This window comes from Suillus clintonianus (genome assembly GCF_016758775.1).
Source record: "Suillus clintonianus strain FC179 chromosome Unknown DEU56scaffold_2, whole genome shotgun sequence".
In the NCBI taxonomy this organism is placed as follows: Eukaryota; Fungi; Basidiomycota; class Agaricomycetes; order Boletales; family Suillaceae; genus Suillus; species Suillus clintonianus.
Window position 1 is genome coordinate 453,891 of NW_024539226.1, and position 22,425 is coordinate 476,315.

The following is a 22,425-nucleotide window of genomic DNA, read 5'->3' on the forward strand; positions in this document are numbered from 1 at the left end:
TCGGAGATTGCCTAAATACTAATAGATGGGCTGTGGGACCCCCAGTCACCAATATTGCACTAAAAGTTGAACTAAGTTATCAAGCTCCGTAGCTAGAGAACGATTCGAGGATTGGGCGTCGTCCGTTCAAAAAGCGAGATTATAGTGGGATTGGATTGGGTTGGATTGGTAGTAGTGTAACGGATTGTTGTGAATACTTATTTGAACCCGTCTAAGCTGTTTCTAGACAGGACTGAGCTTGGTTTCAAACGATTCCGCTCCTGATCTCTCTCCACCAAACCTCCTTTTCACACTTTCAGAATCAGATTGCCTGCAAACCCTCCTCATGTCGACTTGACCTTTAATTACCACAATCATCTCTCTCTTCACTTTCTAAGTCAGTTAAATAGTTCTCTCTCAGTCTGACTATCACTTACAGCCTCCTAGCATCCTCTGGTTCTATTTCCAGCACTCTGGCCTGGCGTTGTCGGGCAAGGCCTATATGTCTGATTTTGCCAGCATTCATCGTCGTCAGCCCCCAAGCCCCCTCGTATTCGCTCCAGAGTCAGTGCTACCACAGCCTATTTCTCAGTCAAATAGCAGCACCTCCTATGGTTCTGGTTCAAATACCGTTTCCATGCCTTTCGTTCGGCGACATGTCACTCGTCGTCTCAAGACAGCCAAAGCAGATTGTGACAAGGAGTTGCGTCGTGTGATTAACAACATCACCGTTTTCTTCGAAGAGAGACTTCGCGATGGTGACCAAGAACGCGACATCGATCGTGACTATCGGGACCGGGACTTCGACCGTGACTCTCAGTACGGTGATGCAGAGCCTCTTCGCGAGGCCTTTGTATACCACTCTTCGGATCCTCGGCCTGCTTCGCAGGCTGATACTTATTCTGACACTAGTGGTTATGAGCTCGAACAAGAAAGAAGTCATAGTCGACAACGTGCGTTTCCAGAGGACGACAGTACAAAGGTTCCCTCTCTGACTCATCGGGTCTCATCACCCGGTCTCCTTGCAGCATCCAACTCTTCCCTCAGTCCCTCCATGCGCAGGCAAACAGCTTTGCCATGGGAGAAATCTGCTTCCACACCGTCTTCCAGTAACCATATTCCTAGCCCCATTGCTGCGTCTGCCACGCTCGCAGACGTTACCAATCCTCGCAGGCAGTCTAATGCGATGCCTCCCACGGCATGGCCCGCTCAGAGTATATCTTCCCGTAGACTTTCACGCAGCGTCCACATTCCCATCCGCCCAGTCAAATCTGGCCAGAGTTCTCGCTCGACCTCCAGATCCCGATCCCCACTTCCACCTGCCACAACCCACAGTAGCTTTTCTGAGGCCATTCCCCTGCCATCTTCCATCAATCGTCGATCTTCCCGCATACTAGTGGATGACCCTATTGATCCCATCATGACCGCGCTCTATGACCTCATTGGCGTAGCAACAGATGTCACTGAGATGTCAACAGCCTCACTCACAGCCCAGCCTAAAGTTTGCGAGTCACTCGTTCAGCGGGTGCAAACTATTGGTAAGGCGTGGGATGACCATCCAGACTGGCATGGGCGAAACTGGTATGTGCAAGTTCTACTTGCCGTTGCCAGCCTCAGCCGTGTAGTCGAATGGTGGGAGGCCGAAAAGCAATTCTGGAATTTCGATGATAATGAGGACGAGCAAGACGAGCCCCTGATGTTCGTCCTGAAGCCACCCGACGAGCATCCTCCCGCGCCTACACCCACTGCCCGCAGCCGTCAAGAGGAGCTACGTTTGACGGCCGAAGATGAAAGCCGACTTCGGCTGACAAGACCGACGAGCCAGGGGAGGCGCTCCAGAGATGACGTTCCAAAAGATCTTTCACTCTCGTCTGTTTCGCCAGAACAGCCGGCGCGAAAAGCCGTTGAGCATAATGAATCTGCGCGCGTCCTAGCGACCGAAAGATTACGTCTACAAGCGGAGACTGCACAGAACCAAAACATCGTAATGGAACTAAGTTTGGACGGCGACCACTTTATTTGGGTCAATTATACATGGAGAGTTGTCGTTGGGTAAGCAACATGTTTCCGGGGATATTCGGCTTTTTTGACACATTTTTGCGCTTAAGGACGGAGCCATCGGAACTTGCTGGAACCAGAATTTCACGTCTTCTCGCTCCTGCAGATTGTTCCGTTTTTCGGGATGCGACTTATCAATTACAACAGGATGATTCGCATACTGTAGAGGTGCGCTTCGGGCTTCAAGTCGAACCCGAGGGCGACCATGATGCTTCTATATCTGGCGTTCTTTACCAACAGATGGAGGGGAAAGGCATGCTCATGATCGACCGCGAGGACGCTCAACCGTCTCACACGATGTGGGTTGTCAAGCCAGTAGGTTCCCCACGATGGGATCATCCTTCACCCTCCATCGTCTTGGAATCCGGTGAAGTTGGAGATGAGCCCGTTGTTGAAGAGTCATCGAACGCACGCCTTGCCGACCTTGCAGGACTCGAGCCACTGACACCCTTTCCCTTCACACAGCCGATTTCTACGGAGCCCATATTGTGTCGCATATGCGAGTGTCAGATCCCGCAGTGGTACTTCGAGAAGCATAGCGAGACATGCGTCGAAGTGCACCGGCTTGAAGCTGAGATTGTTGAGTGTAATGAATCTGTTGGCGAGCTCAAGAACACGATTCGAGACATCATGACTGCCATGGATACCCCTTCCCCGACTTCGCCCCCTGAATACAGAGGCGTCCCCGTTTTCACGCATTCAAGTTCGCCGAGCATACCCAGTCCCCTACAGTTGTTCCGCAGGGATAAGATGCAGAGGTTGAGTGTGAAGAAGGCCCAGCGCAGGTTGTTAGAATCGCTCGACGATGTTCTTCAGGTTGCTTCTGAGATTTCCATGCCTTCTTTAAAGGAGGAGGAGTCGAAGGAACCAATCGAGCGTCAGCGGTTGCTTTCGCCAGGATCGGAGCGGAAGATGACCCAGATACGCACATGGTGCCGACCGCCTGTCGAGGATAATGCTCTTTCTCAGCTTGCTGAAGACGTAGAGCGCATCATGAGGCAGAAGGTTGACAATGTCGTTCGGATGCAGAACACCATCAAGTACTCCGAGAAGATCTGGCACGAATGGGAGGAGAAAGTCACCGAAAGCCTAGCGATTGTCGAGGCAGGTGAGAGTAGCGAAAGTGAAGACGAGGACGAATACCACGATGGAATTGATCCATTGATTCTACCTATTCCCGAAGACGTAGAGGCACCGTTCGATGACGATCGTCCCACCAACCAATCTGAAGAACTACTGTCTTCCGAGCCTACTCCCATGGCTTCCGCGTCTCCTCTGCTGATCGCTACCCCAAGCGCTAGTCGCACCACCGTTTCTGCTCCCGTGCCTCAGTTTGCTCCTCCGATGTGGCAAATCATCAACAAGATGCCCACAAGGTCGTCCACGCCGTCATCTATATCTTCACCTCTTGCTTTGGCCGCCCCAATCACGGCATCTCCATCCCTCGACGATCAGCCTCCATACATGGACCTCAACGACACCCTACCAGGGAATGCCACCGTTAGAACCCGACGATCGGCCAGCAACCTTCTCGAACCGCGGCTTTTGGTTACCCCGCCCCTATCACCCAGTATATCCCCTCGAGATGCCCCCACTACACGACGCGGACATCGCCGTCATTCTACGGTGAATCCCATACTCAGTCCTTCAGTGTTAAACGTCCCTCTATCTCCTCGTCAATCGTCTACAGCTCCTTTATCAAGATCGACTCCGACTTCTATCAAAGATTTCGACATCATAAAGCCTATCAGCAAAGGCGCTTTTGGATCTGTCTTCCTTGCAAAGAAGAAGGCTACTGGAGACTATTACGCTATCAAAGTTTTGAAGAAGGCCGATATGATTGCGAAGAACCAGATCACAAATGTCAAGGCGGAGCGCATGATTCTCATGAAGCAGGCCGAGTCGCCGTTCGTCGCCAAATTGTACTTCACATTCCAGAGCAAGGAAAACTTGTATCTTGTTATGGAGTATTTGAATGGTGGCGATTGTGCCGCACTTATCAAGTCCTTGGGCTCGCTCCCCGAAGAGTGGACGAAGCAATACATTGCCGAAGTCGTGCTGGGGCTTGAGTATCTCCACCAGCGTGGTGTTGTTCATCGGTACGTTCGACAAAACGTGAAGAGGCGCATGCTTATCATCATTTTCGCAGTGATCTGAAGCCAGATAACCTTCTGATTGACCAGCACGGTCACTTGAAGCTCACTGATTTCGGTTTGAGTAGGATTGGTCTCCTTGGTCGTCAAACGCGTGAAGGACCCATGGGCATGGGCATGCGACATCGCACAAGATACGATTCACGTTCACGACCACCTTCAATTGACTCCGGATTTCTCTCATCACCCTTACTCTCAACCGAAATGATTGGTGGAGGTTCGTATTTTAGCCAGGGAACACATCCGGTGCCACGCCAGGGAATCTCGCCTTATCAGCTTTCTACAGATGACGCAAGCGAATCCGGGTCGGAATCTATATACAATCATCATTCACGCCGAAGTAGGGCTGGTGAAAGTCCTCTGCAATCATTTGCCACGGAACTGACGACCGACTTACGCTCATACTCGGGTGGTCACACGCCCCCGGGAGAGCAGAAGTTTGTTGGTACGCCAGATTACCTTGCTCCAGAAACTATTCTCGGGCTTCGTGGAGATGATGCTGCAGTGGATTGGGTTGGTGCCTTTTTCTTGCCTTGCGCGTTTACACGTTGCTGATCTGTCTGTCGCATAGTGGGCTCTTGGCGTTATAACTTACGAATTTTTATACGGCATTCCTCCTTTCCATGCAGAGACGCCTGAGAAGGTTTTCGAGAATATTCTTTCTGGACACATCGAGTGGCACGAGGACTGGGTCGAGTTCTCCGATGAGGCTCGTGATCTCATGCAACGGCTGATGTGCATAGACCCATCCGTCCGTCTTGGGGCTGGTGGCGCAGATGAAGTAAAGGGGCATCCCTTCTTTGAGGGCATAGAGTGGGACAAAGTCACGTCTACAGAGGCAGCATTTATTCCTCAAGTTTCTGATCCTGAATCAACCGATTACTTCGATCCGCGTGGGGCAATACCTCAGTTATTCCACGAGGAGGATATCGCTATCTCGAACCCTATGGATAGCCCGTCGCTCACCCTGCCTCCCCCAGCACAGCCGATACCACTTCTGGGCAGTCGCGATGCAGCGCCGTCGCCTGCTAGTGACGATTTTGGATCATTCAGCTTCAAGAATTTACCGGTCTTAAAACAAGCGAATGACGATGTTATTCGCAAATTGAAGACTGATCAACTGGCCCCGATGACACATACCTTGTCCGATCCGGTAGGCTCGCATAACAGGAGGAAGAGCACCTCGCAGAGGTTCAAGAAGCCGCCCAGTGTAGTGACAGCTCTAGATCAGAAGTCGTTTACTCAGGGTCCTCCTTCGCCCTCAACGTCCACTTCATCCATAGCTTCATCTCCTTCAAGAGCAAGTATGCCTCCCTCGACACCCGGAAGCAGTAGCGGGAGCCACGCGCGCAAGCCGTCTGAATTTGGAGCGTTGGAGCGTTTCAAGCTAAATTATCTGGATGGCGTGGAGCGGAGGAACACGATGCCAAGCCGTTTGCGCAAGGCGTCCGTTTCGAGTAGTGTTGGTGAGGGTTCTGGCTCTGATCATTGGCCCTCGTCGGCGGGGCAGAGTTCGAGTCAGTTTGACACGCCTCCTTCATCGGTCCACTCGATCGACTTGAAGAAGGGGCCCGATCCTACTGATCGTGCGGTGACTTGTCTACTCGCCGAGGATAACCCAATAACAGCCAAAATTCTCGAGACACTGCTCATTCGTCTTGGCTGTCGCGTCGTCGTGGTTGCGGATGGGTCAGAGGCAATGAGCGTTGCTATGGGTGACATCAGTCAGTATTCTTGACATCCGTATCATGGTTCTATGTTCTGATTTTTAGTAGAATTTGACTGCATCCTCATGGATTTACACATGCCAGTCGGTACGTGATGCGCTTTGTCTAGTGTGCCTGTTTCCTGACGTTAGTTGCAGTTGATGGCGAAGGTGCTGCTCGATACATCAAGACAACCAATGGCAAGAATTCCAACACACCTATAGTTGCTGTCAGCGCCTACAGCACTGCAGACTCCAACGACAGCAGCTTATTTACCGCCTCACTCACTAAACCCGTGCAGAGGGCTGATCTTCTAGCCGTCATGCGAAGACTTGGATTCAAGACTTCGGCTGTTCAAGGCCTATCCGCAAAAGTCACAGCATCTCGTGTATCATGAACTTTATACGCTCTCACGTTTCACATTGCATCGATTTTCGTGTCATTTCGTTTTTTGCTGCAATTACTCTGTGCCACCCATGCATATTCTTTGTCTCTTGACTCTACACAAGCACTTACCCAGCATACATGTCTGCACCATTCATTTGTCCCTTTGCATTTTGTACGCTAGACCTGTTAAAGTACTGCCTCGGCTTGTATATCTGGATTTTGTTCTGGATTGATCTTGCTGCCAATGTCATTTATTTAGGCGACCTTCCACCTTGTAAACATGAGTACGGATCAAGTCAAAAGGTACATTATTCAGGTACTCGACGCCAATCAGATAAAGTGCTGTTACGAGCGTGTAACACACAGCCTAAACGAGGTGCAATTTTAGAGGTTGACGACTCGGGCGTCAATAGGGGACCCGCGCCCAGTTGATGCGAGTCCTACTAGTAGTAAGCGTGAGCTAAGTACAGGCGCGCCCAATGACTTTTCCGCGTGTTCTCTCACACGAGACATATTCATCTGCGTGCGTCCAAATTCCTTGCGCTCTCTACGACTGCATATCCTTCCAGATTAGTTCCAGATACTCTTCGTAGCAGTCGCTGTGCAGTTTTGACACCACTGGGCCCTTTTAGGCTGCCACAGCCTACACTGGCAGGGACTTGGCTGACTGGTACTTCGGATCAGTGCAGCGGCTACCTCTGAAACCTGTAAACAGCTAAGCCCACAAGAGTGAAGTGGTTTTAGATGCATTACAATCAGCAATGTGAGCAAAGTTCTGATTTGTTTAATATGGCGGCGTTAACGAGCAAGGTGCAGCGACATGGTTCCCTCATCACTCTGCCTCCCTCAGTCTAACACCTAACGCTAACGGACGAGCACCTCCACCTCGAACTCGCCATTCAACATTACCCGGGTTACCTTTTCAACCCCCAAACCCCTTAGCCACTTCTAGCATTCAATCAAGCAATATCCCTGCGAGTTTGATCCCTGGCAGGCGGCCTTCCAATGACGCTGGTCTTCAGCACCAACAAACAACACTTCTATACAATTCGCCCAATGCATTTCCTGCATCCCCGCAACATACACAATTATATGGCGATTACTTCTATCCTCGGCAGTTTCCCTCCTCAACAGCACCTCCTGTACCCCAGAAACCAATGGGAATTGCTGCACCTCTTGTGCCCCCCATTCCACGACCACCTATTCCTCCTAAACCTTCACAAATAAATTTTGCTTCCACACAGCGCAATCCCCTCTATCCACAGTCGATTCCTGGTCCTGTTGCAGGGCCATCTAGCCAACCAGCGCCCAGTGAAGAATCTCCCACTGATGACAAAGATATCGCACTAGCGCTAGCGCTATCTGAATCAGAGGCGCATCGGCGGGAGGATGACATTCTCGCTCAGGAGGAAGCAGATTTGATGAAGGCATTGGAAGAATCGCGTACCTTCGCCAACCGTTACAGCGCGTATGTGTCCGACAACCTCTTCGACGGATGTCAGGAGCCTTCGGATGAGCCCTCGACATCTTCCCAGTCTTCCACTCTGGGAAAATCCTTCCTCAGCACACAGACTGTTACTAAACATCGACAATTTCCAGAAGGCGAGAGCTTTCTGATGATCACACCTACCGCATCCGAGAGTTATTATGATGAAGACAAATCTGTTCCTCAATCGGGTGCAGAAAGTCAAGAATCAATTTCATCTGTGACTGATGCCTCCAGATCAAGTCGAGAAAACCTAACTCCAACACCACCACTGTACACAAATGCTGGAACTTCCATCATATCCTCTCCGCCCATTGAGTTCTCTCGATCGAGTGATTGTATTCGCCCCTCGCCGGGTCCGAATCTTGCATCTTCATATCCAATGTCATCGCCACAGCAGAGCATGGTAGAACCTCCTCCTCCGTCCAAGCAGCCACTTCCACGCAGGCCGTCTCTTGCAAGCTCCGTGAGTAGTTCTTTGAGCGGTCGATCTTCATTTAGCGAGCAAAATCCCTCGCTCCTCGCCACTCCGACGTCGGTCCAAACCGCATCAACAAGTCCACCTCTTTCCTTCAGCTCGCCATCCCACATAGACACATTGGATTCAGTTGACGAAGACATACAGGAAGAAGAAGAGGGTGACGAGGGGACTGATTCTGCTCGATCCGCGCCAATACTGACGGCCAACCAGTATGTTGAACCAGAAATGCTATTGGGTGTCTGTAAGTATTCTCTTGTCGTTCGCTCTTCCTTGCCTCATGGAAACGTGCAGCGATGGGTTTTGCACGACCAGCAATCTCGACGATATTGTCGCCTATGGCAGCGGCCATGCCCAATATCATCACACTACCATATGGGAAGGCACCGACATTTCACATCCAGGCGCCCACCTGGCGTCACCTGTTGAAGCTCATGGCGCGATTGAGCGGGACTCGCGTCGAGCCAACTCTAGAAGCTCTTACTGTTGCAAAAGATGAGCTCAAGTTGAGAACGGTGATCCAGTTTGTCAAAGTAAGGACGGCTGTCTAGCTGAGTACCAAAGCTGACCGGCACCGTAGATCCATCACTCTGCTTCGGAATGGCGAACGGTTATCTATTTGACGACTGACATGCCAGTACCTTCATCCGTCACAAACTCGCATAAGTATACCAATGGCGATGTAAACGTACTTCCTTACTCCTACACCCTTTCACCACTCCCCCAGCTCCTCCGTGATGGGGCTGATTCGCCAATGGCAAGATACTATGTGGTTCCCGCGACAAATTCCACTCCATACCCTACGCTCCCCATTAACTTTCCCAACCTTGCAATGTACTTGCAATCGGCGGTCCAGAACTCGAGGAAGGCTGCTCACGATAGCTCCAGTGGCGTTCGGAAGCTCGCTCAGAATATTGACTCTTGCTATCCCAGAGATGACGAGAGGCCGGTTAGTTTGGACTTCTCTGACACCTCTCGAAGTCTAGGTGGGATGTTTAAACGTGTTATCAAACGCGGAAAAACTCCAAGAGGACGAGGAGGTAATGAAGAAATTTATGATCTAGTTACACCATTTGTGTCAGATGAGTGGGGTTGACTTATTTATGCCCAGTCGATATTATCCATTTGCATGTTTTCGCACATTTTTTCTGATGTTCTAATACAATACAATTGTCACGTTGCAAGATATCTCGTCCAGTTCGTCTGCATCACTATACAATGTCCAGGAATTGTTGTCTTTGTCATAAATATAGTCACAATTTGGCCCTATGTATCATGACTGCGTCGCTTGACTAGCGTCTCAGATCTCACTCCTTGACTGCCGTGTATCAAAGTATCACGGTCAACGTTCATGGCAGTCCCAGAATCAAATCCACAGCCTGTGCCAGAATTATTACAACCAATTCCACCACTGACTGCCGAAGAAGAAGGCATGGATCAATCATACTAAAAGCTGGATCCCGACATTAACAGACAAGCAATGCGCTTTTAACAGATGCCATCATACACACACGTATCACGAACGACGAACGACCGCTTCGGCGAGTGGTCAAGAAGTTTCACAATTACGCCTCCTTGGTACACCATCCCCTTGTGCCACCTAGTTCTTCTGGAACAGTCGAGGATGCTCGGGAGGCATTCTTAATCGAGCTGTCGTCCTTTGAACTTGCTCTTAAAAAGAGCATGATGGTATGCGAAGCTGAGCGGAGGCAAGTGGAGGAGTATCAACGGGAGCGGGAGAAGATTGGTGAGTGAATTGAGCTTTGCATGAAGGGGGACGCCTGAGGAGTGAACGATGCAGAGAAGGAGCATGATGCTCTGCGTGATCAAATCGAAGAACTGAAAGTCGCACTGGAGCATGCACACATGGAACGCAAGCGAAAGGTCGAGTACGACACAATTGCCGAGAAGATCAATACTCTTCCAAGTCGCGAGGAGCTTGAGCAGTGCGTCACGTTCAATCTACTCTGGTGTTTTTTCTCATTGGGGTTTAGGGCGATACAGTCGCTGGAAAATGACATGGCTGCTATTAACGCGGAACACGAGACTCAGGACCGAATCATAAGGGGCCAGAAAACTGCTTTAGATAGTATTATCATGGACCTGAGCTCTCTTCGCCTCATGGGTAAAGACAAGGAGTCAGCCACATCGGGTTTAGGGACACCCGCTGCCACGCCAGCTCCAGATGGCACAGAAGCCGATGACACTCCTGCTATACGTGATAGCTCACAAATAGTGGATGAAGGATTAGATGAAGACGAGAAGGAAACCGGTGAGGTGATTGAAGAGAAAGAAGACGGAGAGGATGACCAGTCTATTGGCACACCACTCTCATCATCGAAACTCAATCCCGCTGCCAGTGATTTTGCACTCAGGTCGCATACACCTTCATCACTACGACCTCCAGAAGAAGATGACGATATAGAGATGGGAGAAGTTGCGGAGGATCCAAAAGTGAAGGCGAAAAAAGCCCGGGAAGAATTGGAGGAAGGAGAAGCGAGCGATGCAAGTAGCGCATTGTCTGATCCACCAGATGATTAAATGTGCATTGCTACTCATTTTCATACATGTTCTTTAACGTCAAAACTCATAAAATCCCTCGCACATGTAATCGTCCCGCTATAATGCTCTCCAGCCAGACGTGCAATCGCCTCCATGATCGTCTTCGCCGTTGGATCGACATGGTCGTTCCCTGGATATCTGGCCGAGAAATGATTGAGCACCAATTGCCTCGCTCCGATCTGTGCTGCGAAAGCACCAGCCATCTGGGGAGTAGAGTGCCCTCTGGACTTTGTGCGTTCCTCGACACTTTCAAATGTATCTTCAGCTTTGGTATTCGAATCCAAGACTGGCAAATGGGCATTCGTAGCTTCATGTATCAGCAAGTCCGCAGATAAAGCCAATTCCGCTATTGGTGATGGGTCATATGTGTCTCCAAGAATGACAAGTTTGCGCCCAGGCCTCCTAGGAGGGCCTTGTAAGATGATGCCATCTGATAGTTCAATGCTCTCTCCCTGTTGAAGGCGACTCATGACGGACATCGGCGTGTTGGTGCGCTTGAGATGTGGTTTATACTTTGCAGGGTCCATTTTGCCGGGCACAGGTGCCTCTGTTACAACATAACCAACGCACGGTACGGAGTGAAGGATGGGAGCCGCGGAAACTGAAACAATGGCATCATGATACACGTCTGACCAAACACCATTTGTCTGTAGAATGTTGCGGCCGTTGGGAGATTCGGACGCATGAAGGGCAAGTGAGGTATAGTCTCCGTCTGGTGGGTCAGAAGGTAAACGCAATTCGTGGACGACGTAGGGCGCGCCAAGGAGTGTATGTGTATACTTGAGGCCATTGCGGATATATGCCCTGGTTCCTAAGGGCCCGTAAATTTCAATGGGCTAATGAGAGCGGTTAGGGCCAGCTGAATATGATAGTGCACCAAGTGTACAGACATCCGACGAGTCCTGGACCCCGTGTGCACGAGGATCCTCTATACCATTGGCTGTCCCCCCAGCACCGTTCATCATACTCGCTAGCAGGGGCAATAGACCAAAGATATGATCCCCTATTAGCCAGTGGTTAGTTAGACACAGCAATGTTGATGTTAACGAACAGACCATGGGTATGGGTGATAAAGATCTTTTCAATCTTACCCATCCTCACTGTGGACTTTTGGATCTGATGTTGTGTGGCTTCACCACAGTCGAACAGCCAGACATCGCTATTCAATCGAAGGGCAAGTGCAGAGTGATTTCGGGTCAAGGAGGGTTGCGCAGAAGCAGTACCAAGGAACGTCAGGTTGATCGCTGAAAGTCCTCGTCGTCCCGCCATGGATGTTATGTTACAACAGGCGTTAAAAATGATTTAGAATTGTTCTCTCGAGTCTTCACATCGTTTGTTTGTGTGCAAAAAAAATGTCCCTGGCAGGAATTGAACCTGCGGCGCCACGGTCTTGTGAGTTCCACAACGTGGCGATTTAACCACTAATCGACAGGGACTTGTTAAGAGTCGCAATAGCATGAACTATAAACCCATCGCGTTGTTGCCTATGTGACACAAGGCAGTATCGGCTGCAGGATCATTCAACTTGTTGGATGGCACACAAATTCATCAGATCGCACACATATTTCGGATCGTATGTTTGCTGGATAAGGTGATGAGGATAACATGACAGCGTGCAGAGATGATAACAATATACAAGCAAATGATAACAGATGAATAAGATGGTCCCTGAGCTAAGGGATAAGTCCGTGTGCCCGTAGCAATGCACCCCACCTGGAATTAAAGCAATTGGTTTACGTCGAGTATTTCGAAGTGAAACAAATACGCACTCTTCCTTTTCGGATTCGGCCTCAGCTAGCCTCCTTTTCAGTTGCCTATAGGGCAAAAAAATCAATCGAGGATAATTGGAACGGGGAACATGACACTTGCGAGTTCTCCTTTCTAAGTGCGTTCTGCGATTCCTTCGTCTCACGAAGATCAGCCGTCATGTTGGCCCAAGCTTCGTCGTCCGGGAGATGTGCATCGTTATACATAGCGTCTAGCTCTTCGTTGAACGCCTATGATATCGATGAGCTCCAAGCATTTGCATGATAATGCGTGACACCGACCTCGTACATGATCTCCTTTTCTGCGGTAGCATCTGCAAGAAGACTCTTTACAAGTTCGCATTGACGTTTCGTGTTCTGAAGTTCCACGCGAGCTTTCTCCAATTCAGATAGTTTCTGTGTGGAAAAGGTGAGTCGCGGCTTGGAGAGATATTATTGCTTCGTACCTCTTTGAAATCAGACACCACTTGCGCAAGACTCTGATGCAATGTTTCATGGCTTGATAAGGCAGAAGCCAAGAGTTTGTCGGCATCAGCAACAGACTCGTTCAACTGGCTGACGTTCGATGTACTCGGTGTTGGAGTTGGTCCAGGCGTAAATAGTTCTGGTGCAAAACTCCGTGGTCGAGTGCGAGGGGTACCCTCCTGCTGACGTTTACCTATTAGTTGCCTCATCTCGTCTAGCCGTTGCTGCGCTTCCCTGGTCTAAGTCCACAAACATCAGTTATAATGTCAAAATAGTGAACAACTATAAATTCGCGCACAATGGGCGGGGGATTGGTTCGCTGCGGGGTACGAGCAAGTGACTTATCAGGAGAAGAGCACCTCCATGATTCATCGAGACCCGCTGATTCGTCGCTAGATCGAATTTCCTGCAGGTCCAATTTCATCCGTTTAATGGCACGATGTGATGACTCAATCTGTATGTGTCTATGAAGTTGTGAACAAGTCGACGGAATTGTGTACGTACATCATCTTTGGTGGACAGGGAGATTCGTAACAGGTCGTCTGCATGGTCCACTTGGGTGGAATGAGAAGTGTGGGCAACACGAGTTGTTCGAATTTGAGGTGAAACTTTGCGCGGAGACACGATCCTCGCTGTAGTTTTGGACAGCGGGGAATTTCTTGTGTATGATTTACGGCTTGGCGTATATGTACTAGACCTGGTGGATGTCTTCTTTTTGATCGAGAGTGGCTCCACGCTGCTCGGTGTTGAGCTGGCCGGTCTCGGCGTGGAATCCATGTTCCCGGTCGCAACAAATGGCTGACGTCTACTGCGTGGCAATGGAGATGTAACATCATCCTCAACGGCGGATGAATCGTCCTGAAAAGCGTCTATGTGAGCTTCTAAGGCAAGCTCATCATCCATGGACGGAAGACGGGGTGCAGTACTCGTCGGACTCCTCGGTGGCAATGGAGAGATGCTACGAGGACCAAATCGAGAATTAGATCGCCATGTCCCTCTGTCTGGAGACGTTGACGTAGGACGGGGAGTCATCGATCGCTGACTTACTGCGTCCCTTGCTGTAGAGGCTTGGGACGTGGGACGTAAAGGCTGAGGTGGATCATCTGCATTGTAACGATGAGATCCGTAAAAGTTAAATACCACATTCTGCCCTACCTTCATAGATAGTCTCTTCTAGCGATTTATCCAACGAAGGCGTCACGGCCTGCTTTCCGTGCTGATTCTGACTATTGCGTCGTGCGAGTTCTAGACGCATTGATAAATCTTGGTCAGATGGGTCCTGGCGAACTGGTAACTCTTCTTCTCCATCGCTGTAGAATGATCCTCTGGAACTATCCCGTGACGGAGACGTTGGCCGGGATAGTGGAGAGGAATGACTAGCGCCCGGCGAATGACCCCTTTTGACCAATTTTCTGCGTGAACTCGAAGATTTACTGGCATATAGAGAGTCATCGTCTGCCAGAGATGTTGGAGCAGTAGCCGTCGAATTGGATCGACGAGAGAACTTGGTCAGACTTCCGTCGCCTGTCGTTGTTGTTTGAGTGTAGATAGAAGAGCGGCTGACAGATGACTTCGACCGGCGATGACCACTTATGGAACCACCAAAGAAATCACCCTTGGAAGAACCTGGTATGGCGTTGAATAGATTTCTCGAGATCGCGTCCAGGCTAAATATGTGTGCCCGAGACTTTGAGCTCGCGGTTGGGGTGGCGGGACGGGAGTCATTGCCAGTTTTGAACTTGAACAGTCCGTATTGATGGACTATGCAATTCTCAGATATCACAAAAAGGATTGCAAGACATGGGCACGAACTTGTTTGGACGATACGACCTGGAATCCTTGCAGTCTGAACAATGTCTTCCTCAGATTCATCCGTTGGATCGCTGGAGGTAACTGTATATCGCGAAATCTCCCCCGCCATGGGTTGGATTCTGACCACCACGTATGGTGGCCCATCCATTCCAAAAGGAATGGGGTCTGCGGTCCCTAACGTATCTATATGCATGACGATCTTGGTCTACACGCGTTGGCAACGTAAATAGAATGGCTAGCGCACAGAAGTGAAACGCACCTTTTTGGGCTCTTGTAAAAAGGCTGTTCGTTGGTATACATTGAAGTAGGTACGAGCCATAGAAACTTTTCCTCCCCTTGACTCTACTTCACGCTCATCAGCGCACAAGACAACAGATTGTCCCGACTTCGTCCTATATTTCGCCTGAGCATTCCATAAATTCTCGAGGAACCGATCCTTCTCGTTGGTAGTTCGAACAGGATCGAGGTTTACTGGCGCAGGAGGGAAAACAACGGAAAGACAACGGAACGAGCGACCGGACCAACGATCACTTTGGTCTTGAGGTGGGTTCTCGAGGTATACGTGAAAGTCTGGAAGGATGACCAAAACTGAAGGTGGCAATCAACGGATGATAACTCACCAGCACCACCGACATCAGCAGCGACGATGTCGGGTAAATCAATGACACCTTTGCAACTCAAGCCACTCTTCTTCATGCGCAATGGTAACCCGCCGGTCTTCGCAAGTTTGTCAACATCGTCCAAACCAGCTAGCGAACGACCACTTTTCTCGCCATTGCCAGGTCGCTTGACGATCATCAACTTATCGTCGAAAAGGAATAAGGTACAATGCAGCAAGTTAAGAGCGAGGCTAGAGGCGGAGTTGGATGCAGACGTTGGGCCATCTTGCACGATATCATCGACATCAATACAATCGATGAACCGTCGTGAAATCGAAATCAAGCCAGGAGGGAAACCATCCACTGTTGCGTTAAGACAATGCATGATTGCTGCTCGCTTGGTTTGTTCGTCTGTTTCCGCAAGAGCGATCTTGCTAGCAATTTCATCGGCTTCTACCAATCTGGCGCGCTGTGGATCGTCGGGCGCCATGTACTTGATCATAGTGCGGAAGAGTAAGGTATATCGCGGAATCCGCTGAACAGGATCCATGAGTAGCTCGCGCAGACCAACGCGATTCCTGGTATCAGCGGTCGAATACTTGATTCGCTAGTAGCAAAGAGTCTGATTAACGCCCCCAAGAGGGTCACATCAACACTTACATCAATATATGCGGCAAAACCAGATGATTTCTTCATCATCTCGCGTTCAAATATCGACTGAGCTTCTTCTCGTTTGACGTAGTACTGTCTATAGTGTTCGAATCCTCGTATATCTTTGAAATGTCGCAGGGCAACATCCCCGACACCCCCAACTGTTTTAGGGCCGTCGGGTGCAACCATCTTCTCGAGATCCAGCAGAAAAGCCTCGTTGACTGGGAGGAAATTGTCGATATTGCCGAACAACGTTTTGGCCTCATACGGAGGCAAGATTGCGGTATTCTTGTTCCGGGAGAATTGGCGTAGCGGGTCTGCATAGTCGTTCTTCAGTATTCGAAGTCGCTTGACGTACGATCGTTCAGTATTGACGAGTTCGTTGACCACATCAGTTAGAGCCGTTGAATCTGTAAGCGCGCGTTTACGTTGCAATCCATCCTAAGACACGAAGGAGAACGACCACATCTGAGTGTGAGCAAGCGAAGCGTCTCGCCTTTGCAGACAAATGTTAGCAGGTACTACTCACTGGCTGGTTGTGTTCTGAGAACGATGTGTCTGTTGCGGAAGGCAGAATGTGGCTATCATTCTGACTCAACCAGGGGTCTCCTAGAGATAGAACTAGCTCTTGGACATCTATACAAATCAAATTGTGCTCTTCAGGCTACATCACCGCCGCTCACCTTCGGGCAACCTCCTGCCACTATCACATCCCTCAACCACAACCCCGCAATAGAAGACACGTCTGGTTAGAGATGGAGCAGAAGGTTTACGAGGTGTCTCATCCCCACGTGCTAATGGAATCTGTTTACGAGGGGAGCTGTTTAAATCCATGGGTTAAGAGAGATATTCATGGAGAGATGATGAAAGGACCGCAAGTAAACGAAGCGAACAGAGCGGCGCGTCCACACGTGACTGAGCTGGTCTGATCACGTGCACGCGCCGAGTCAAAACGCCTTTGCGATCAATGTATTCCTATGTGTACAGTATGTCGTGGTACATGACGACCATAGCGACATGAGACAATGAATAAGAATGAAATAAAAGGGAGTGTATGAATTGACGCTGGTATGATAAGATATGCGGGGATGAATAGTTGTACAATAATGAAGTCAGTCAATGGTAATCCGTGAAAGGGTATGGGTTTATGATCATGAACTCTGCAATCCAGTATCCGGTGTCATGGGGGTGAGTCGTGACAAAAATGAAAGATTACGGCGCATGCGCACAGTCCGTGGAGTAAATCCTCCCTCCTGGCTACCTGGGGATGATGAAACTGAGGCTGCAGTGGTCGAGCGGCGGTGGAGACTGTGCGATCCAAACAACGTCCTCAATCGCACTGGAGTTGACGTTCCAACCCCAAAATCCCCAGCAGATGGACCAGAACCAGGAGCAGATTGTGGAAACTGACTTAAGCGCATCAAATCAGGTTGAGACACTGGACGATCTGCGGATGCCAAGGAAGGGTGGAAGCTTGGAATTGGATTATTAAGAGATCTGGTTGTTGCATCTGAGGGAAGCTCCTCGAGTGGGGCATCGGGCGCACTTCGGACCCTTCTACGAAGTGTCCCTTTCGACCACCACTTAAGTAGGCTTGGTGTAGTTGATCCACTGCTCGATTCAGATGGTTGATATGACAGGGGAAGCATTGGCGATGCGGAACGCGAGAACAGGACTCGGACATTCTCGACCATGGAACGGCTCCGCTTGGGCGTAAAGGCTTCCTTCCGGGCTGCAGGCTCTGATCGAGGAGTCGCACCTGACAGCACCGAGGCGGGTACGGAAAGTGGCCCAGGGACGATAGGGCTGGCAGCGAGTGACCCTGGAGCAGAAACAGACACAGAAGAACACTGTGACATAGGGGAAGGTGACTCTGGGGGAACCTCTAGTTTCCCTTCATCGCCATCCAAAGATGCAGCCCTTGAAACGGCAACAATCTTGAGCTTTGTTGGTTGGCGGCGTTTGGCCAATTTGGCTGCTGGAATGCAAGGTACAGCAGGGACGTCGCCAAAGCCATCTATGTAGCTTTTTCTCCTAGGGACAAGCACACTCTCCCGCTTGGTCAAACGATTCTTTGCCGCGACACTCATAGCGCCAGCCATGGTCAATCCCGAGCTTGACCTTGAGAATGACCGTGACACCTTCGATGCTTCAAATAGCTCCTCTTCGTGGGTATGCGCATAGCAGCGAGCGGAGAGGCAGCTTTCCGAGAACACGTCAAGAAGTCCACGATCGACTTGCTCACGTGCGGGGGCGGTGGCGCGTACAAGGTGGATCGTATCAGACTCTGACAACGTACTAAGATACGTCCTATTGGATATGGTAGACGAGCGACGGCTAGGACCAAGCTGATGACCGGAGTCAGATTTCTGAGACTGGTCGGCCTTGTAAGACGCCCGACCCGACTTCGGCGGATCGGAACGGACACAGAGCGAGTGGTTTTCGTCTCTGCTAGATGATGCTTCATTATCCAGCTCGGGGATGGACTGGATTGTGGGCAAAGGGCTGATCACTTCGTACGGCGCATCTTCTAGCAACGACAGCACGAAATCTCCTTTAGAGTCGCCTCGAAAACTGCATATCGGTTCGCTCGTCCATGCGCTAGGAAGTTCGAGAACATGGTGAATAGCAGCCTTCCAGACATCCTTCTCGCGGCGGCAAGACGCTGCAAACTCGAAGATGTGACCTCTTCCAGAAAGGCGAAACCAACTTGGTAATAGGGCTAGTGAAGGAGGTTGAAACATTGTATGTTTGTTCATATATTGAAATCTACACACCTTCGTCGGTCGTCGAGTCGACCAGGTCAAACCCCGCTAACGAAAACCAATGTTTTGGCTCATACGTCTTAACTTTATGAACTTTGGCAAGAACGAGGTAACCCCCAGGGTACAAGAAAGCCCCAAGATATTTGGCTTTAATTGTGCCATTGCTACTGGCATTGAGGCTGTGGTAGTGGATTACATCCAATGATCCCGCGAGATGACACGGGCCTAGGGACGACAGGAAACCGAGAGAGAGATTTTGCGATGCAGGTCTGGAGTAAGATGCCGGTACTAGTGCTAGTCCCTGCGATATCCGTGAGGTAATGAGCGAGGACTTGATTGCTAGATCCTGCTGGTGCCGTGCTTCATCCACGGAACTAGCCACTGCCCGCATGGCATTCAGCGCGCTTTGTACCACATTGACCTCGACGTCGCGCGATCTTCCTTCTGCATTAGACACGGAGCTTGACTCGCGTGAGCCACCTGCACTTCGTGGATGATCTATGAGCTGATCAAGGAGTAAGGGGTAGCGACAGATGCGTTGAACAGGTTTGATGAGGTAATCCATGAATACGAGCTTCGACTTTCTGCCAGTCTGCCCCCGGTCTGAGTGTCCGCTTTCAGACGCACTGAGTACAGATGTCTTGAGATTGACGTTGGAGCTGATGCGTGAAATACTGTGCTGACGACTGGGTGCGTCTAATGATGAAAGCGAATGCCGTCGCCTTCTCGCAAGCAGCTCATTTTCACTGAGAGAATCGTCTGCGGCATCATCAACTTCGGCTTCTTTGTCGGTGGTAGAGTGGAGCGAGCCATCGATGCGCATTTCAGCAGTCATGGTGGTACATCGCTGCTCAAACGCCTCCCATTCGGCTGGGAACTCCTGTTGGACTTTTCGGACAAGGTCAAATGCTTCAGGATGTCCAGAGCAGAACGATTGGTACAGATGAAATTCAGGTGCCTAAAGGAGACTCAGTACTTTGTGACACGGAGCATCGCATGGCACCTACTCGTTCAATGAGCTTCGTGGCAACCACATCAAGTGCTGAGCGTGACGTCTCCACATTGCGGCCCCGGGTGTTCTGTATTCCCATCACGTCCCTACTAGCCCCATCAAGAATCATCGGAAAGCCGAGAGGCGAAACGAGTGCCCTTAATTCACAAACTAGGTGTTCATGGAACTTAAGAATCTCCTCTGCATTCCGGGTTATCAAGTCGATGTCAGCGGGAGAGAACACGTGCCGAATCAGAGACTTTTCCTTTGTTGCAGCGACCAGTGCTGGCGGGCCACTGACAACCGGGGGGATGTTTTCGCAAGGAGAGAATGGTATAGAGGTTGATAGGTGGTAAAGGGATTGTGTGCGGAAAGCAGGGTCCGACGAAGGTGGGTTGAAAGCAGGAGAGGCGGAACGGGAGAAATGAGACATCCCAAGGCTAGCGGAGGGGGAATGTGGTGGACGAGTCGTCAAGCCGGGCAGGAGCCGAAGGTACACCTGAAGAAACGCGCAACAAGATGAATCTCTCGAGATATGGTCAATCTGATCGACTCACAGTAACAAGAATCTTAAGATCAAAAAGGTATCCGACTTCCGTGGAGAGCAACTCCGAGAGTGCATGACATTTTCTCACGTCGTCCTTATTTCCTAGGAGATCCTCCTTCGCCTGAAGCGGGTGATTTGCAGCTTCCAGGCTGGATTCCACCCCTCCAGGAGGATTCTTACGATAGCTGTTCAACTTCCCGAGCTTGTCGTCATCCTCTATATAGGAGCTATCCTGCGGTATGTGAAACAATGGTTTCTTCCGCAGTGCTGCTTGAGATAACGCACTTCGATGCGGTTGTTCTTCACTGCGTTCACTGATACTCACACGTAGCGGACTTCCGGGCGATCTCGTCCTCCGTTTGGAGGAATTGTTTCGTATTGTTGTTAGTGACAAAGGCGGTGGTGCGGGAGGAACGACAGTAAGAGTTTTTGAAACAGACATTGGAGGAAGTGACGCTCGACGCCTCAAGGTCAACTCCGAGGACTCTTTAGATACGCTGGAAAACGCAGGGTCCGGAAAAGAGGTGGAGGCAGTCACGAAGGACGAATGCGGCCGCGAAGATACAGAGGTTGAAGATTTATGGGTATATTTTGGAGGTGGTGTTGGAGGTGTGGACATCCAAGTTGGAGTCGGAATAGTCATCTCTACGCGTGCAACAGACTCGCTGTGCGCAAATTTTCCATCCCGTTCATCCTCTATGTCGGAGTTCAGGCTGAAGGTAACGTTGGTTGTCATGCTCGCTGGGGGAGTGCTCAACGGGGATGCGATGATGGGTGTGAGAGGAACAAATCGCCGGGCAAACTGTGGCGACTGCCGAGTAGAACGGGACATGGTTGGAGACGAGATCTCTCCGATAGGAGACGCATTATCTGTAAGGGACATCAGATGCTCTATCGGCGAGACTAGTTCAGAAGTGAAAACAGTCCCATGCGCTATCCGGCGTTCCAGCAAGGAAGTCGGTGAAGGAGGGGTATTTTGTCGCGGACGTCGGGAGGTTGTGCGTGTGCGTGTTGAGGGAGCTAAATGCGCTACGGGAGAGCCATTCTCCATTCGTCAAAAGAGTCTGTGGGGCGCATGAAGAACAAGTGAGAAATAGCACCAAGCAGTGGAACGTGTTGAACACTGATGACAGACCTTGGGGAGCCTCTTGGCTTGCCCGCCAGACACAGTACGTTGAAGGCGACCTGCAGCGAGCGACAGGAGTCGGACAGGACTGCTGGTGACGGTCAGGGCGAATTGGGAATTGCGATGACTATGGAGGTTAACCCGACCGTGACGAGCTTATACCTGCCCGACAATTGATGCTCTTGACCGCAGTCGTTGCCCTGCCAAGTTAGTGAGCACTGCAAGCTGTCCGGTTGTAACAAGGAAATAGGTGTTGGAAAGGAAGGTAGCGGAGATGATGCAATTATTAGTCCAAAACAGTTGGAGTGATGTAGGCCAAATAATAATGGGGGTGTATATGTATAAACAGACGTATACGTCAGAGACCTGGTCAAAGTCTTCCAAGATCTGGCCAGCGGAGATCAAACTTTATTTGCGGTCCGCGACATCACTGCTTGCCACAGACGCGTATGCCCACGTGCATTGATTTTCCTTGACATAGACTAGTACTTGGGGTTGATGCTATGCGATATGCATGTATATACTGCAGTAGGCTTACCCATTTCTTTATGTTGGTGTTATCGTGGCTCCTGTCAACCGGACGGACGGCAGAAGCGGAAGTTGAATGGCGTTACACTCATCCGAGCAATAGAAAATTAAGTATACTATCTAATTTATATGCTCTTACCTTGGATGAAAAGAACGCGCATTTCTCAGGGGAACGTTCTCTTTGATCCAAATTAATGAGCCGTGATCGGATGACGTGGCATAAGGCTGTGAGTAGCGCCGAGAGTGCTGAGAGGCACTGAGAATTGGTTGAATGACTGAATCAGGACAATGAAAGATAGAGGGGAATGTAGGTTTTCACCAGGCTGACGAGGAATAAAACTTGAGCAATTGCGACGACGGTCCTGT

The 22,425-nt window shown here is 50.2% G+C and overlaps 6 protein-coding genes and 1 non-coding gene across 7 annotated transcripts; 3 read left to right on the forward strand and 4 right to left on the reverse strand.

The window, feature by feature from the left end:
* Nucleotides 1-481: 481 nt before the first annotated feature.
* On the forward strand, nt 482-6,293 carry DEU56DRAFT_723838 (RIM15, signal transduction response regulator; the record flags this gene model as incomplete). The annotated part of the gene is made up of 6 exons (XM_041347791.1): nt 482-2,031; nt 2,088-4,136; nt 4,187-4,703; nt 4,762-5,914; nt 5,966-6,004; nt 6,055-6,293. The coding sequence occupies 6 exons, from the start codon at nt 482-484 to the stop codon at nt 6,291-6,293; spliced, it is 5,547 nt and encodes a 1,848-aa protein (XP_041215178.1).
* A 1,879-nt stretch (nt 6,294-8,172) lies between these two features.
* Nucleotides 8,173-9,343, forward strand: DEU56DRAFT_723352 (uncharacterized protein; the record flags this gene model as incomplete). Its single annotated transcript, XM_041347766.1, has 3 exons — nt 8,173-8,491; nt 8,542-8,780; nt 8,828-9,343. The coding sequence occupies 3 exons, from the start codon at nt 8,173-8,175 to the stop codon at nt 9,341-9,343; spliced, it is 1,074 nt and encodes a 357-aa protein (XP_041215179.1).
* Nucleotides 9,344-9,598: 255 nt separating this feature from the next.
* On the forward strand, nt 9,599-10,788 carry DEU56DRAFT_867691 (Tho complex subunit 7-domain-containing protein; the record flags this gene model as incomplete). Its single annotated transcript, XM_041355439.1, has 4 exons — nt 9,599-9,628; nt 9,721-9,994; nt 10,049-10,193; nt 10,242-10,788. 4 exons carry the CDS (start codon nt 9,599-9,601, stop codon nt 10,786-10,788), a joined length of 996 nt encoding a protein of 331 aa, XP_041215180.1.
* Nucleotides 10,789-10,798: 10 nt separating this feature from the next.
* On the reverse strand, nt 10,799-12,137 carry DEU56DRAFT_224611 (beta-lactamase-like protein). Its single transcript, XM_041345154.1, has 3 exons — nt 11,865-12,137; nt 11,700-11,812; nt 10,799-11,645 (listed from the first exon to the last, which is right to left on the reverse strand). The coding sequence occupies exons 1-3, from the start codon at nt 12,076-12,078 to the stop codon at nt 10,809-10,811; spliced, it is 1,164 nt and encodes a 387-aa protein (XP_041215181.1). The 5' UTR covers nt 12,079-12,137; the 3' UTR covers nt 10,799-10,808.
* Nucleotides 12,138-12,162: 25 nt separating this feature from the next.
* On the reverse strand, nt 12,163-12,245 carry DEU56DRAFT_t15. The gene has a single exon. It is a non-coding gene; the product is annotated as a tRNA-His (tRNA).
* Nucleotides 12,246-12,373: 128 nt separating this feature from the next.
* On the reverse strand, nt 12,374-16,971 carry DEU56DRAFT_766033 (uncharacterized protein). Its single transcript, XM_041351063.1, has 14 exons — nt 16,786-16,971; nt 16,632-16,738; nt 16,112-16,543; nt 15,473-16,058; nt 15,112-15,422; nt 14,853-15,057; nt 14,196-14,801; nt 13,545-14,143; nt 13,339-13,494; nt 13,022-13,279; nt 12,858-12,971; nt 12,679-12,806; nt 12,579-12,623; nt 12,374-12,522 (listed from the first exon to the last, which is right to left on the reverse strand). The coding sequence occupies exons 1-14, from the start codon at nt 16,934-16,936 to the stop codon at nt 12,483-12,485; spliced, it is 3,738 nt and encodes a 1,245-aa protein (XP_041215182.1). The 5' UTR covers nt 16,937-16,971; the 3' UTR covers nt 12,374-12,482.
* A 282-nt stretch (nt 16,972-17,253) lies between these two features.
* DEU56DRAFT_723514 (uncharacterized protein) lies at nt 17,254-21,288 on the reverse strand (the record flags this gene model as incomplete). The annotated part of the gene is made up of 4 exons (XM_041347776.1): nt 17,254-18,824; nt 18,880-19,825; nt 19,875-20,357; nt 20,416-21,288. 4 exons carry the CDS (start codon nt 21,286-21,288, stop codon nt 17,254-17,256), a joined length of 3,873 nt encoding a protein of 1,290 aa, XP_041215183.1.
* Between the last annotated feature and the right edge of the window lie 1,137 nt (nt 21,289-22,425).

What these genes read in the sequence shown, in the direction of transcription:
- DEU56DRAFT_766033 (XM_041351063.1), bottom strand. Translation starts at nt 16,936, where the DNA reads ATGGATTTAAACAGCTCCCCTCGTAAACAGATTCCATTAGCACGTGGG. An exon ending in AGAAGAGACTATCTATGAAG is followed by an intron (nt 14,144 to 14,195) that starts GTAGGGCAGAAT and finishes GTTACAATGCAG; the next exon opens with ATGATCCACCTCAGCCTTTA. An exon ending in GAACCAATCCCCCGCCCATT is followed by an intron (nt 13,280 to 13,338) that starts GTGCGCGAATTT and finishes TTGTGGACTTAG; the next exon opens with ACCAGGGAAGCGCAGCAACG.
- DEU56DRAFT_224611 (XM_041345154.1), bottom strand. Translation starts at nt 12,078, where the DNA reads ATGGCGGGACGACGAGGACTTTCAGCGATCAACCTGACGTTCCTTGGT. An exon ending in CTTTATCACCCATACCCATG is followed by an intron (nt 11,813 to 11,864) that starts GTCTGTTCGTTA and finishes ACTGGCTAATAG; the next exon opens with GGGATCATATCTTTGGTCTA. An exon ending in GGGTCCAGGACTCGTCGGAT is followed by an intron (nt 11,646 to 11,699) that starts GTCTGTACACTT and finishes CGCTCTCATTAG; the next exon opens with CCCATTGAAATTTACGGGCC.